At 48.4% G+C, this 13,930-nt stretch overlaps 1 protein-coding gene across 4 annotated transcripts in view; it reads right to left on the reverse strand.

The window, feature by feature from the left end:
- Positions 1-2,408: 2,408 nt before the first annotated feature.
- LOC119445470 (A-kinase anchor protein 10, mitochondrial) overlaps positions 2,409-13,930 on the reverse strand; it is a 43,294-nt gene continuing 31,772 nt past the window's right edge. For 3 of the 4 annotated variants that reach the window (XM_049663329.1, XM_049663330.1, XM_049663326.1), the window contains 4 exons: positions 10,904-10,980; positions 8,197-8,249; positions 6,155-6,280; positions 2,409-2,808 (listed from right to left, as the gene is read on the reverse strand). In XM_049663329.1, the coding sequence (XP_049519286.1) occupies positions 6,182-6,280; positions 8,197-8,249; positions 10,904-10,980 (229 nt within the window). In that variant the 3' untranslated portion in view covers positions 2,409-2,808; positions 6,155-6,181. The remainder of the gene's footprint in view (positions 2,809-6,154; positions 6,281-8,196; positions 8,250-10,903; positions 10,981-13,930) is intronic. The other variant, XM_049663328.1, reaches the window with a different exon arrangement.

A 13,930-nucleotide genomic window follows, 5' to 3' on the forward strand; every position in this document is an offset into this window, starting at 1 on the left:
TAGCTTTACATGCATGGTTGCGGTCAGTGCTACCAGGTAGCTGCACCGTGCAGGTGTTCACGTTTGCACCTCCACCCATCCGGTAAAACGCCCAGTCCGCTTGCGCTTACCCGAATATCGGACACGCTAAAACAGTCTATTGTGGTAGTAATCCTCCGGCGTGAAGTGACGTCCCCAAACGCGTAGATCGTGGCGCCGATCGGATGCCGACAGTCCGATGCGCATAAAGCCACTCCGCTCGTCTGCTGCCTTGCAGAGGGACACGATGTCGCAGCGTGACATATATAGCCGATCGCTACATTTGCAAATTGCAACCCACAACGCAACAAGGGCTAACCACGGTGCTCGCGAAAAGAAACCTCGAGACCAACACTGACCGCGCAGCTCGCGTCACCACGGAGCACGTTGTAACACAAGCAGACGACACTTGCTGTGTGCCGGAAGTGGTTTTAGTGTAGTGTACATTGTCCTTGTGCATTCTCTTTCTGTTACTTTTTCATAGAAACAAGTTAAGCGCGCAATATTCAAAATATTACGAACATTTGTTCACCATAAGGTTTGAAAAATTATCAACGACACGACCTGTGTAGCCAATTGGATAGCTCGCCCAAATGACGTCAGTTGGGCGCGCCGCTGCGATCGGTAACGATGCACATTTTTAAAACCTTATAAATTCACGTTTTGCGCGGAGCGCGTAAATATTTCACTTATCAAACGTACCTACCATAACGACTCGTTACCTTTGTACAAAATTATCAAAAGCAGGTCTTCTTCTGCCTCGCGGCAATAGTTGTGCGGCAAAGCATACGAATGTTGCGAAGGCGGTTTTGGTTTCCCGTACGATTGCACCACGCAGGCAAATTTCGGGCCAATTTTCGTTTTTTAGGAAGGCGCGCATTAGAATCAGGCAAATATCGTAATCAAATATTTTGAGCTACGGTTATTGCGTTGAAATCTTCTTATGGCTGGCCGAAAATGGGCGTTTTTGACGAGAGATGACGCGGGTTCAACGCATTCACTATCTCCTACGCTTCGTCGAGACAGACGCTGCCACTAAAGGGGTCGCTAGCGGAGTCATCATGGTAGCGCGCGCGCGTGTCGCCTGGTATGGCCAAGTTTTCCGGCGAAAGCCAATTTTAGGATATAAATAATTAAGGTTTACTGCCATATACATGCATGGGCGTTGGCCAGGATTTTTGGCCGGGATTTAATTAACAGGAATCGAATTTACGTAAGCCTACTCATCGGGTGTCTGTAGCATGGATTGTGTAAGTCACCGACATGCCTCGCAAGTAGGCGATCGTGTCCGAGGGAACACCAGGAACAGGCTGTCGTGCTGAGGCGGAGGAGGCTAAGAGTAGGTTCTCTCATCAGATCAGAATACAACAGATCATCGAATAATACAATCCCGCATATGCTATCGCATTCTAAATCTCTCAAGTGATGAAATGGGAAGCGCGATAATTTTTTAACACCGTAGTTGTTTAAGCTCGAGGTTCGGCTACAAATCGTTCGCAGAATCTCCGCCGAGCTATGACGTCACTGCATTGCCTAGCAACCACTTGGCGCAGCTGCGCCTGGCTTCGCGGAGCTTCGCATAGGTGTCGTGACGTCACCGCTGAGACTTCCGCATCGCTTCTCCTAGCCGCACCGCGCCTAACTCTGACGCCACTATGCGTCGCCTAGCAACCAGCTGGCATGTCTGCGGTCGGGTGCGTCACGCTGCACCGCCTCTTCCTGTACATCGCCAAGCTTCTACAGCCGTGTAAGCGTAGAACACAGCCATGACGTCACTGCGCGCCGCTTTGTTCGCGGCCTTCGTATAAAGCTCCGTGACACCGCGGCGGCGGCACATTGCCAAGTGTCTAAGAACATGGGTCGGCCGAAGTACGCAACCCCCGAGGAAGAAGATGCTCGACGGGAAGCATTACATAGCAATACTGAGCAAAAACTGTAAAATCTTGGCATAACATAGTAATACTTAGCAAAAACTTAGCAAAACTTGTAAACCTTGGTCGACCCCCAGCTATGCTTTCTTCAGCCTTACACCACTAGTGCAAGCTGCCCTCGTTTCTTGTTTCCATGCCAAAAAAATTTTTTTGAAGGTGAATCGCATACAGTGTGCACCATATTCGGGAAAACATTTTCCGGCAAGATCTCTAATCGCAAGCGCAGTGTTGTACAAGGGGCTACCGTAACTGATTCATATGAACCAATTTAGGTCCCCCTTAAAATTAACATGGCTCCGCTTAATCTGAGTTTGAACAAACGATTTTACACAATGAATTTTTCAGACCTTGAATAGGTCCACCCCCATGGCCAAGTTATTTTCCTGGTCATGTTGTAATCAGTCGAGTGTGCTACCCAGTGTCCAAAGTAAAATACTTCACGCATGAGTGCTAACAGTAAAAAAAAAAGGGAGAGAGGCGGGAGTTTATTGAAGCACGCAAGCCAGCCTGCTGTCGAGATAAGCTGGCGGGAGGAAACAATCTTGATCCGCCGCCTTCTTTGTGGCCGAGCGCCAGCTTGTTATCACACCGACAGGCAGCGCAGGCTGGCGGCGTCAGGCACGTGTGTCCCTTATTGTGTTGGTGGCTGGGCTGTCCCTTGCTTAAGCCCTGCGAATCTTTCCCGTATCATTGCAGGGCCCATCTGGCCTTTCAGGGCTGGGACTGCACACGCCAGGGCTCTTTTCCCACCGAAGGGCTGCTCCGCTGACCGCTGAGGTCCGCCCTGGTCTTGGCACTCTTTGCTCAACGTCGACGCTGTGTGGAAGCACCGAGGTAGAGGGAGAAAAACAACAAAGCCCTGCAGGAAGAGAGATCAAGAAGAAACGGCAGGCCTTGTGAGAAGTGTCATTGATGAGAACTAAGCACAAAAGTCTTGCAACGAGAAAATTGTACAGAAACCATCGACGGTAACTGTCAATGTAAGCAAACAGCCGAACCATCCTAGTCAGCTATTCACTTTATTCAGAGAATGATGCGTTTGAAGGCATATATTTGCTACAGTGAGGATATTGTTACACTGCTCTGCACAGCATCGAGGAAGAGGAGCACGAGCTTGGGGCTGAAGAAGACGACGCTTCGGTGACTGACTGTGTCAATCGTGTACATACAGTGCAGTCCACGTATAACGATACCACATATAACGATATATCGGTTATAACAATGAGTCGACCTAAGAGTATCAACTTATGCATTAGGGCATGAGAAAAAAACCCATATATAACGATATATTATTCACCGCATATCGGATATAACGATCGAAATCTTGCTTCTCGGCAGTGTTTGTCACGCAGAATAATCGCGAAATTTGAGTTTTTAAGTTGCCTGTTCCTAAGATGGGGCGAAAGTATGCCTATGTGAGTTCGTATTTGCCGTCATTACTGAGCAGCACATCCCGCCCCCGCGCGCCGATTGCAAACGAAAGCCACGGAGAGCATCGCAAGTTGGCGCAGCGTGCACAAGATGGCGCCAGCTGCTTCGCGTCCGCGGCGGTCGCGTGAGCGTTCAGAGGAGAGGAGAGGGGAGAAGAAAGTGATAAGCGAGCGGTGCCTGCGCGGCCTACGTTGCCTTTACAATCTCCCGCTCTGAGCAAGCGCGGAAATCCGCTGCGGAAGGAGCGGGAGGTGCGCCGACAAAGCGCCAAGCCGTGTCTCTCGAGACGAAGCTGCAAATTTAGCAAGACTCGAAGAAGTACGAGCTCGCGCAGTCGATGATATCGACGATTATGAAAACCGCGAGCACCGCCACGATCATGAAGGCTAGAAGCAGTGGCCATGCCGATCAACGGAAAAAGTGGGCTTTGTGTGCCAGGACGAAACCCTCATGGGTGAAACTAACACGGTGGAAGCCGTTGACATTACCGAACTCTGGGACCATGTCGCTACTGACGATGAAATAGGTGGTGGTTCGATGGAGGAGTTTCTAAGTGCAGGTAGTGCTGCCTCGTTCTGCGAATAGATCTCCGCCGGGGTGATCGTTGTCCCAACTGACGGCGGCATTGTGCGACGACAGCAGCAACAGTGACGACAAGATTGACAATGGCCCATCATTGACACCGACCCCGATGTTCAACCAAAGTGCAATGTCGTCAATCGAGTCGATCATTGATTTCACGCACGCTAAATTATAGCCGCCAGTGTTCGCGCAGCAGCTGGACGCGATGCACATGGCGGTTGTGAATCCGAAACTTCTGCGAAAGCAAGCGCAGATTTTTATTTCAGCGTGCCTAACGATTGAGACGCTATTTAGAGATATAAATGAATGTTTCGTTTTTCCCAGCCTACTTTCTACAGTGTCAATTTTTTACCGCAAGTGGCAAATTTGGTTTCGGGACTTCAAAAAAAAATATATATATTTTTTAACCGGCAGGGGGTGGGGTGGGGGGTGCTAAAACCACGATTTCATTATGAAGCACATGGTAGTGCCCCGCCGGATTAACTTTGACTACTTGAGGTTCTTTAATCTGCACCCAGTGCACGTTCTTGCATTTCGCCCCCATTGGGATACGGCCAAACGAGACGCTAGGCCTAGCTCGCTGATCGCTGCAGTGATGGCTGATACCGCCTACGACCTGGCCTGCAGCTCATCATACTGCGCTTATTTTTGTCAACACGATTAACGTGGGCTTAAATGAATCGGTTTTGTCGGTGTCGTTGGTGCAAATAGCAAACGAAACGTAGTACTTGCAAGCCAGCCGAGCCGCCTCGCTGAGACGGCTGGCGTTTGGTTTCCGTCTGCGAGACGAAATGTTGTCGGATCGTTACTCCTGATCGCGCCAGTGGTTTAGTACTGGGCGCTGCTTTACGAAACACGCGCAAATTCGAGATATTTTTTCTATTAAGAACTATTTCATGTTAAAAACAAGAGATCGCCTCGGTGATGGGGCAGGCAAGGTACTGGCCCTACGGTGAGGCCGCTTGTGTAGACCCGCGGAGCCTGAGCTGTTGGCCGCGGCCGTCCGATCACTCCAACTCTGTACAAACACTGTACATTTTATTTCCCGCTCAAAATTTAATTGACACGTTGAGGTGCGTTCATGACATCCACACTGCAATTAACACAGCTGTGACCGTGCTGCCTGCGTATGTGAACGTGTGATAGGATATCTACACTGCAGGTGGCTCGATTCTTTAGATGAAAATAAATTTGAAATTGACGTGCTTTGTGGGGAATCTGCTCGCTTGACCTTCATTCAAGGCTAATTTTAATCTAGCTTTTCCACAGTGCAGCAAGAAATTGTAATGACATGCTAATAACGATCCTAAGATCATATATAGGTTGGCTAATGTACGCCACTCAAAATAAATGAGAAGCTTAACGGTTACGAAATGTTTTGTGCATAATGGATGATCTGGTATCAGAATCACTATGGCTTTTACGGCGGCCAGCCCACTGCTTGCGACGGTTTTTATCAACAGCAAACCTATGAAAACTTTAGCTTCTTGTGTATTTTGAAACAACTCAGCTCGTCGACATACTGTGTAAATTCATAGAATAAAGACCTCACAGATGGAACCGTACAACCACCCGCGAAACCCAGCGGCTGCTGAGGCAGGCACGACATGGGCGGTGGCTCGGCGGTGGGGTGCCTACCATACCGAACTAAATTCCGACGACAGTGCCACTGCATTTTCGTGACGTAGTGCCGTGGTGTAGGTCTATAGCACGAAGCTACAAACAAACCCATACCGGTTTGTCAGAAAGAAAGCTTCGCAGCTGAAGAAAAAATTGTCCTGGTCCAGGAATTGAACCTGGGACCAACGCCTTTCTGGGGCAGTTTCTCTACCATCTGAGCTAACTGGGACCTGAGGGTGAATTCCAATTACACGATTTTCTGAATTAACAAGGTTTTACTGTATAAACAAATGAGTTTTGTGGAAGTTCCCAATGTGGAGGAAGTTCGAGAGGAAAAAATTGCCATCTACCGAAGAGTTCCATGATACTCTCTCGGGTGGATGACAACTTTTGCATTTCACGAAATCCACTTAAAAACAGAAATCTAATGAATATGCAGCCATGCAACTTTGGGCCTAAATAAACAGGTTATGTAACTGATGGATGAAGCACACAACTATTTTCTGATCTTATGCTATTACATGGCACAGCACAAACAGACAAACAATAATGTAAGAGAAGGGATGCCTTACTACTTGCATAATGTTACAAAGTGTGACCTATCCGACGTCCTGTGAGGTGGCGTCGGGACACAGCGTGACGCTGCAAATGTCCTTGACTATCATCTCGGCAACCTGCCATGCCATGTCTTCTTCAGTCTGCACAAGAACACACACACAGTGCAAAATGATGTTAACTTCCAAAACAGCTGCTCCACTTCAAAGTGCTGTAAAAGCATCAAGTTAAGACATGCCTGCAAAACTGATGGTTTCAAATGTCTGCAAGCAAGAAAAACACAGCTCTGAAAACAAACATCCACCGAAAAGAAAGGAAAGAAAAAACACAATTTCCTTATTAATTTTGTGTCCCAATCCCACAGTTTGCCCATGTGTGGGGGGCTATGGATGAATTTTTACCACCTAAAATTCTTAAACGTGCAACCAGAGCTTGGCATATGAATGTTGTTGGATTCTGCCTCCATCGGAATGGGGCTGCATGAGTGGAAATTGAACTCATGACATCACGCTCAGCAGCAGAATACAGTTGAATCTCGATAATTCGAACTGGAAGGGTTTTGAAAATTTGTTTGAATTAAAGCAACCTCATTGAATGGAGGACTTACGTGCAATGTTGCAGTAGGCGGTGCATGCGCACTGAGCTAACACATGAGTGACGAGTTCTAGAAGTGTGGCTTCACGGCAGCACGTGGTGTGCTGCCGTGAAGCCACACTTCGAGGCAAAATGTTCGCTGCTGTGAAGCTGCTGCAACTCAAGGCAAAATTAACATATAACCCGCACCCCGACTTTGCAGTTGAATTAAAAAAATAAGTTGGCGCGCTGCTGGGAGCATGGTCAGCTTTAACTGTCGCAAACATTTACCAGTTCGAATTATCAGGTGTTTTCGCACATTGACATACACATAATTTTGATAGCACCACAGCATCAGTTCGAATAAACTGGAAGTTAGAATTAACGGGTTCAAATTAATGAGATTCCACTGTACTTCCATCAAGCCACTGTTGCGGGTATGGGCACATTAAATTCAGGAATGGTGATGTAGTCAAGAATTTGATAGAATACCAAGAGGTAAATCATTGTTAGGAATGATACAGATCTGCGAGATTCTGTGCACAACTTTCAAATCAATTGTATTTTGGCCAGAGTCACCTTCGGCAGTCATCTCAAGCACCAGGGAAATGACGCAGCCAAACGCCACCCACTTACAAATTCCATCGCGCACAGCATGCCTAAAAATATGGGTCACAAGATGGGGACAACAACATGCATATTGTACCAACAGAGAAGAAAACTTGATAACAAGGCTTAACTTGAAGCATTAGTCGTTCAAACCACACACACATAAAAAAAATCTCATTTTCTGTCACAGCAGCACTTTCTCACTGTGGTAACCGCCATATTGTTTTTGCTTGATTGTTCCTCAAATAAATGTGCTCACCCACTGTGAGGGAGTGGCCAAGAAGCCTCAAGGATACTGCTTAACCTGCTTTCCATTCTAAAGACCTTGAAATATAATTTCACTTTGACCACGGTCAGTGACCTGATTCATTCCTAAGATGAGGATGGAACGCAGAATTCATAACCGGTATTTCTTTTTTCTCCACAGCTTTCAGTACATGTGTGAGAGCAAATACTTAGTGGTTCCAGTTGGATTAAGTGCAATTTTCAGGGATGGTGACAATGGAATCTCCAATTATTGACCATTCTCTGCATAAAGGCGAGTCAGCAATGACTGACTATATTTGTAACTAATCTGAAATTCGAGGCATAATGACAGTTATTTAAGGCCTGAATTCTTTAGCAGTGCCAGACAACAAAAATGCGTGATAATAAGTGATAGGCTCTTTGATAAACTCAATTACTATATTTTGTGGAAGTGCTGTGATTGCAAAGTTGGAAACTGTCAGTGCAGAAGGCTTGTCCACTTACTAGCTATCCCAAGATTATCATTAATTAGAAGATATCCTTTCATGAACTTGCAGTGAAACACTGGCATTCTCACCATATCATTTTGCGTGCTATAAAAACATGCCGAGAAGATTGTGTGTCCACTCACCTTGTCTGCTTCCCAGTTGACTAGCTTTCTGAATGCTTTGGTGAGGTTAGAACCTGAGGACAAGAAACCAGAACACTTGACAGACTGCATGCAGTGATGCTACTGGCCCATGCCATTTCGGAGCAACTTTTGGAGCAACTTTTGGAGCAGCCAAAAATGCATTTCAGAGCAGGTTTATGAAAGCGATTGCAAACTATATTATATGCAACTTTTAGAGTGGGCAACCAATGTTAAAGCAGTAAGTGGTCACTGGTTCACAAACTCAATCCAAACACTAAAAATGCTAAGCGAGTCAACAGCGTGTTTCGGCGTTTTTCCGGCTTTTGTTTAATTCAACGCGTCGGATAATTCAATTAGTTTCGTTGGCCCCATCAGGATTGAATTAATAGAGTCAACTGTATATGCTGCGTGACCTTTGACTGTGTAATGTATGCTGTCAGATTAGGCTGTGATGCACAAATTCAGCTTGGAGCGTTCTCCCTACATGCTAGCTTTCGCCATTCCATCCAGCAAGCGTAAAAACAAACTTCGCAAAGCATTCGTGGTAGTTGCCAGCATATCGCCGGCAAACCCAATCTCTGCTTTCGACCACCGGTCTAGCCCGTTATCTCACGCCCAATCACCGAAGTGGTTTACTGGTCTGAACATATTGGAGGCCACCTTGCCCTGACATCCTGCTGCCAGCCAGCCGCGTCAGCTGGCAGCGAATTTCTGTCACGGCTGTACGATACAGCAAGGCTTAACCAGCGGCACTTCATCGGTATCCAGCGGCTGAAAGTTGCTGTTTGGCGCTGAGTCGACCAAAACATTGGTAGTGGCAGTGCGCCATTCTTATGCCATGAAATTGCTACGGCCAAAATTGAGAAAAATCGAGCAAGACACCATACAGCATCCAAAACTTCGGTCACCGTGTTACAGTGGTCATACAGGAGAGGAGCGTGGTGGGATCTGGCTCAGTGCTAGCGCATTTGCTCGCGGCCGCCTGAACAGCAAGGCTGTCCCATTGCCTAAACAACCTGCATGCGTCGTGGTGTAAGGTATTGAATATAGACAACAGCCCATGGAAGAAACAGCAGTACGATCCAGTCTTAATTGGAGAGGCTTGACTCTGTACACCACAGCCGCCGGTTCATGCTATGCCACTTTCAATGGTGCGGTAAAACGGCGCTTGAGGACTTAGTTCTGTTTTTCAAAGTTTGAGCGACCCTTTCGGTGTAGATTTCTCATATTTCTGCTGAAACGTAGCAGGCTGCAGCAGGGTTCGCCTGCTGATGATGTGGCACTTTCAGGTTTGATTACAAGAGCTCCTTAATTAGAAGATAAGTTATTTTAAACGATAAGGTAATGGTAACAAAGTTGCGTCAGCCATTTTTTCAGTGTTCCCGAGAACTGCATGCATCGTAGGACAAACTAGCAAAGTGGTTAGTCTAGGTGTGGCCAACCATTTTGTTTGTGACTGCAATGGAGTGGTTCGAGAAATGCAGAATATGAAATGCAGTGTATTGGAAGGAATGCAGCCATGTTGTAGTCTGTAGACGGCGTAAAACCGTATTGACCAACAATGGGCATTAGGAGCAAAAAAATTTCCATTCTGTAACAGTAAATGCAACAGCTTTCATCGTATTTCTGACTGTCAGAATCAAAGGGATGCTACGTTTTTGTGCTGTGTTATCAAATCTTGTTAGTGTCAGATTTGGACGCACATTGTTTTCTAATACGAACCTACAATAACTAGGTGCCCATTAGATTCGGGCTGCAAAAGAATTGGGTAAATATTGCCAAATGAAGCAGGCGTATTGCTCTGACGCTTTTTCTACATGATTTTTTATATTTGACCTACCAGATGATTCCACTGGTCCCTTCAGAGTCGAATTAAAGTAAGTTAACTGTAGTTTTACACTGTTAGCACTTGGCCAAAAACTGCACACAATTCCAAAGCATTGCAATTCAATATTTAAAAAAGAACTGCCTTCCGAGAAGCACAAGAGTGCAGAATGCCATGAATTAACACTGCAATAAGTCTTTATGCCTTTTGGTTAGCTTAAATTGAAGAACCACCCTACTGCCATAAAGTTTTCTGTACATCTCGGCCTTAGTTACTTGATACAAGTTCCAGTGTATAGCTCTGCAAGAACCACACTTAGAAGAAACTGTATGAATCGTTTGAACAGTTACTGCACCTGCCTACCCAATCTACCTTGAAATCCTCGAAGTCCCATTTTACATCCATAAGTGATGATTTATGACACTTACACAGCAACAATCGCACGTGAGCATAGCTAGCCACTTGGGCTCCCGAACAATGCCTGGCCTCAATATGACGCAAGATACTGAATGTGTCACTGATGCTGCACATTTACATCAGCAACTACGTACTTTGGACAAATACACACTGCAATGCTTGCAGAGCCAACAACTGTCAAAAGTTCGTACATGATGTGGTGACAATGTAAGCTCCACTCTACGGGCAGCAGTCTATAACTTGCTTGGCATGACACATTCATGTCACCAGAGCACAACTGCTAAATGCATGCACTCGTATTGCTTGCACAGTGTTTCATGACCCAAATTATCAGCCGCAGTGACATTTCATTAAATCGCACAAAGCGCACATTCATGTGCTGTTGGTCAGCTCAGCCAGCATTGCAGTTAGCTGCTACTCCCTATTCTGCTCAGATCATAACAAGCAAATCCAAGTTGAACGAACCTGTCTTTTTGTCCGGCTCTGGCTCGAACTCCGTTGTGAGCTTGCCCAAGTGGTTGACATGTGCCATCTGGAGCTTCCTGCAAACACCCAAGAACAGACAAGCAGTTCAGACAAGCAGACAAGCAGCTCCACTGACTGACGGCGTTCACTTCCTCAAAGCAAAGCAGGGTCTACGAGAGAAGCCTCAGTGAAGGGCTATTGACCAATTTGAACGCACTGGTTTCCTTTAATGTACAGTTAAACCTGGATATAACGAAATTGACAAACTCCCGAAAAACTTCGTCATAAAGAGGATTTCGTTATACGCAGGTTCGGCACGAAAATTCGAAAAATAAACGTTTACCGTATTTACCCGATTCTAATGCGCCCTCAATTGTAACGGGCACCCGTTTTCCCGTTTTCGTCGAAGCACACCAGGTACCGGATGCGTGGATGCGTGTCGTTGCGCACAAGCGCGAGGCATCGGAAACGAAGAGCGAGTGTCACGATGGCGTCGTAGTGTCGTATAGTGTTACAGTAGAACCTCTCTGTTACGTTCCCGGGGGCTGCGTTTTCCCGGCTGTTACGTCGTTTTGGACCGGTCCCGGCACAGCTCCCATAGAACTCAATGCATTGGTAACCCCGCTGTTGCGTCGCAACTGTGGGACCGTTCCCGCATCATACGTTGCGAACTGCCACCCCGCGCCGGCCTGAGCGGCCATTTTGACTTTTCATGTCGCTTGGCGGCTTGACGATGGCATTGGCCGCCCAAAGTGCCGGGGGGGACAACTATGACGTATTTTCGGTTTCCTCCAGCAAAAGTATGGCCCTTGAGATCCGTATTTGCTATATAAAGCTGGTGTCCAGGACGCGTTATGGCCCTAAAATTGGTTTTGGCTCATAGATATTCCGTATATAAGGGTACAGCCACGCTAGCGGCAAAAAACGCGCGCGTCATGCAGCGAGCGGCAAGTTGCCGCGCGTCAGTGCCTGCGCCTTGCCGCGAGGCCACTGGGGCACGCGCGTCTCGCCGCGTGGTAGCGCGATGAGATCTCCCGCGCTCTCCGAACGGGCGAGCAACATCGCGAGCGCTCGTTGTTTCATGCGAGACACGATGATTGTAGATTGAAAACCCGGCGCGGACCGGCGGCGTTCCGGTTGTGATGGCTCCGTGATGTCACCCTCGTCGCTCTTGATTGGTTCTTCATCTCGCGGCACGCGGCATTTGCCGCAGAGCAGAAATGGGTCTCAGGTATGTCCACACTAGCGACAAAAACGCGCGCGACACGCTGCACGCGGCAAGCACCCGCGCGGCAGACTCGAGCGGGCAAGTCCACACTTGCGTTTTGCGGCACGCGGCAACGGCGCGTGGAGTGCCGCGTTGTCTCGTTCCATTCGATACTTCTCGTGACAACGCGCTCTCCGTTCTGCCGGTTTCGTGTTCCATTGGAAGTGTCTGTGTTTCTTTGCGCCACTGCCGGCCACGCTCAGCCATGTCGGATACGGACGCGGAGGTACTGGTGACTGTGAACACTATAATACTTATTTGTTCTTTACTTGTGCAACGTCGACGTGCCAGAAAGCGGACAAGAAAGTTTGGGTGCGCCCTATATGGCGGTACAGGGACACCGAGAGCCAGGCGCACACTCTGCTTTACCGCATGTGCCAGTGGTTGGCACACAGCTCCTTGTCCTTAAAATCGACGTTCAATTGAACATAGAGGCATGCATATCCGCGAACGGTTTCCAAAAACGCCTCCATTGCGAGGCGAATTCTTCGTCGACGTCTCGGTGGCGGTGTGGGAAGGCTTAACAAAAACAGCCCCCTTGACTGGACATGGCCTCTGAGATTTTACGGTGTGCGTGTCACTGTTCGATCTCAGAGCCCATGCATTATGATTCTTTGCTTGTGCGGCAGGTGGCGCCACAACTGCGCAGCTCGCTTCTGATTGGTGCTCGTTTTGCGGCTGCCGCAAAAATGGGTCTCGCACCCATTCAAGCGTTTGCCGCGCGTTGCTGCCGCTTTTCGTGAATCTTGCCGCGCGCAACAGCATGGCGCGCGTTTTTGTCGCTAGTGTGGACGTACCTGAACCCATTTCGCGCGGCACGCCGCAAGACCCCCTATTCCTGCCGTTCTTTCCGCGCGCGACATGACGCGTTGCCGCGCGTTTCTGACGCGCGTTTTTGCTGCGTGTTTTTGCGGCTACTGTGGCCGTAGTCCAAGGGCGATAACGCAGTCGTCGCGCGCCGTATGCTGTATGTGCGAGTGAAAACGTGCGAGGGGAGCCGACGACCGAGTCTAAATCTCGCGCGCGCAAGAAAAGCAGGGAGGAAATGCGCCTTCTTCCGTTGCGCTCGAGGCAACGGCGAGGGAGCGAAGGGGGAGGAATAGCGGGGCGGCGCGCAGTCACGCAGGCCGTATCTTGAAAGCGATCTGCGTTGGGGAAGAGTCTAGCAGTGTAGGTGCGTCGGTGGCTCGTAGCTTTCTGCGTGCTGTGTATTCTCGGCGCTCAGTTTGCGTTGAAGCGATAGACAACAGCACGAAGCTCACTTCGCTCGCTTCTCCAGCGGCACTCCCACACACCGCCAGCATTTGACAGTGCGTGTCCGCGCTCATCGAGTCTGATGTGTCACAGCGTGTACCAGCGCGTCGGCAACATCAGTTGGAAAAGGAAAGAGTGCCGGCTTGGCGGGCTAGGCCAGCTGCAGCAAGCGGCAGGATCAGATTTGAATGAAGGGAGGGGGAAAGATCACGCCCGCGGCGTCAAGATCACCGGGTCGAGGGATGCAGGGCCGCCTCACACACGCATGCACGCACACGTGCGCTCGCTTCGCATTCCATCGCGGCGGAAAAGGTGCGTCCGGTTTCTGCTCGCGCAAAAATGACAAAATTTGGGGCAAGATCTCTAGGTGGTCAGAGGGGGAAATTCGTTATATCGAGGGGGTCTCCCGCTGCCACTTCAGTTACGTAGAGGTCTCAAATACATGTGCTTCTATGGAGTAACTGGCGAGGAATCGAACAACTTCGTTATATCCAGGAATTCGTTAT

Source organism: Dermacentor silvarum, chromosome 3 (genome assembly GCF_013339745.2).
Source record: "Dermacentor silvarum isolate Dsil-2018 chromosome 3, BIME_Dsil_1.4, whole genome shotgun sequence".
Taxonomy (NCBI): Eukaryota; Metazoa; Arthropoda; class Arachnida; order Ixodida; family Ixodidae; genus Dermacentor; species Dermacentor silvarum.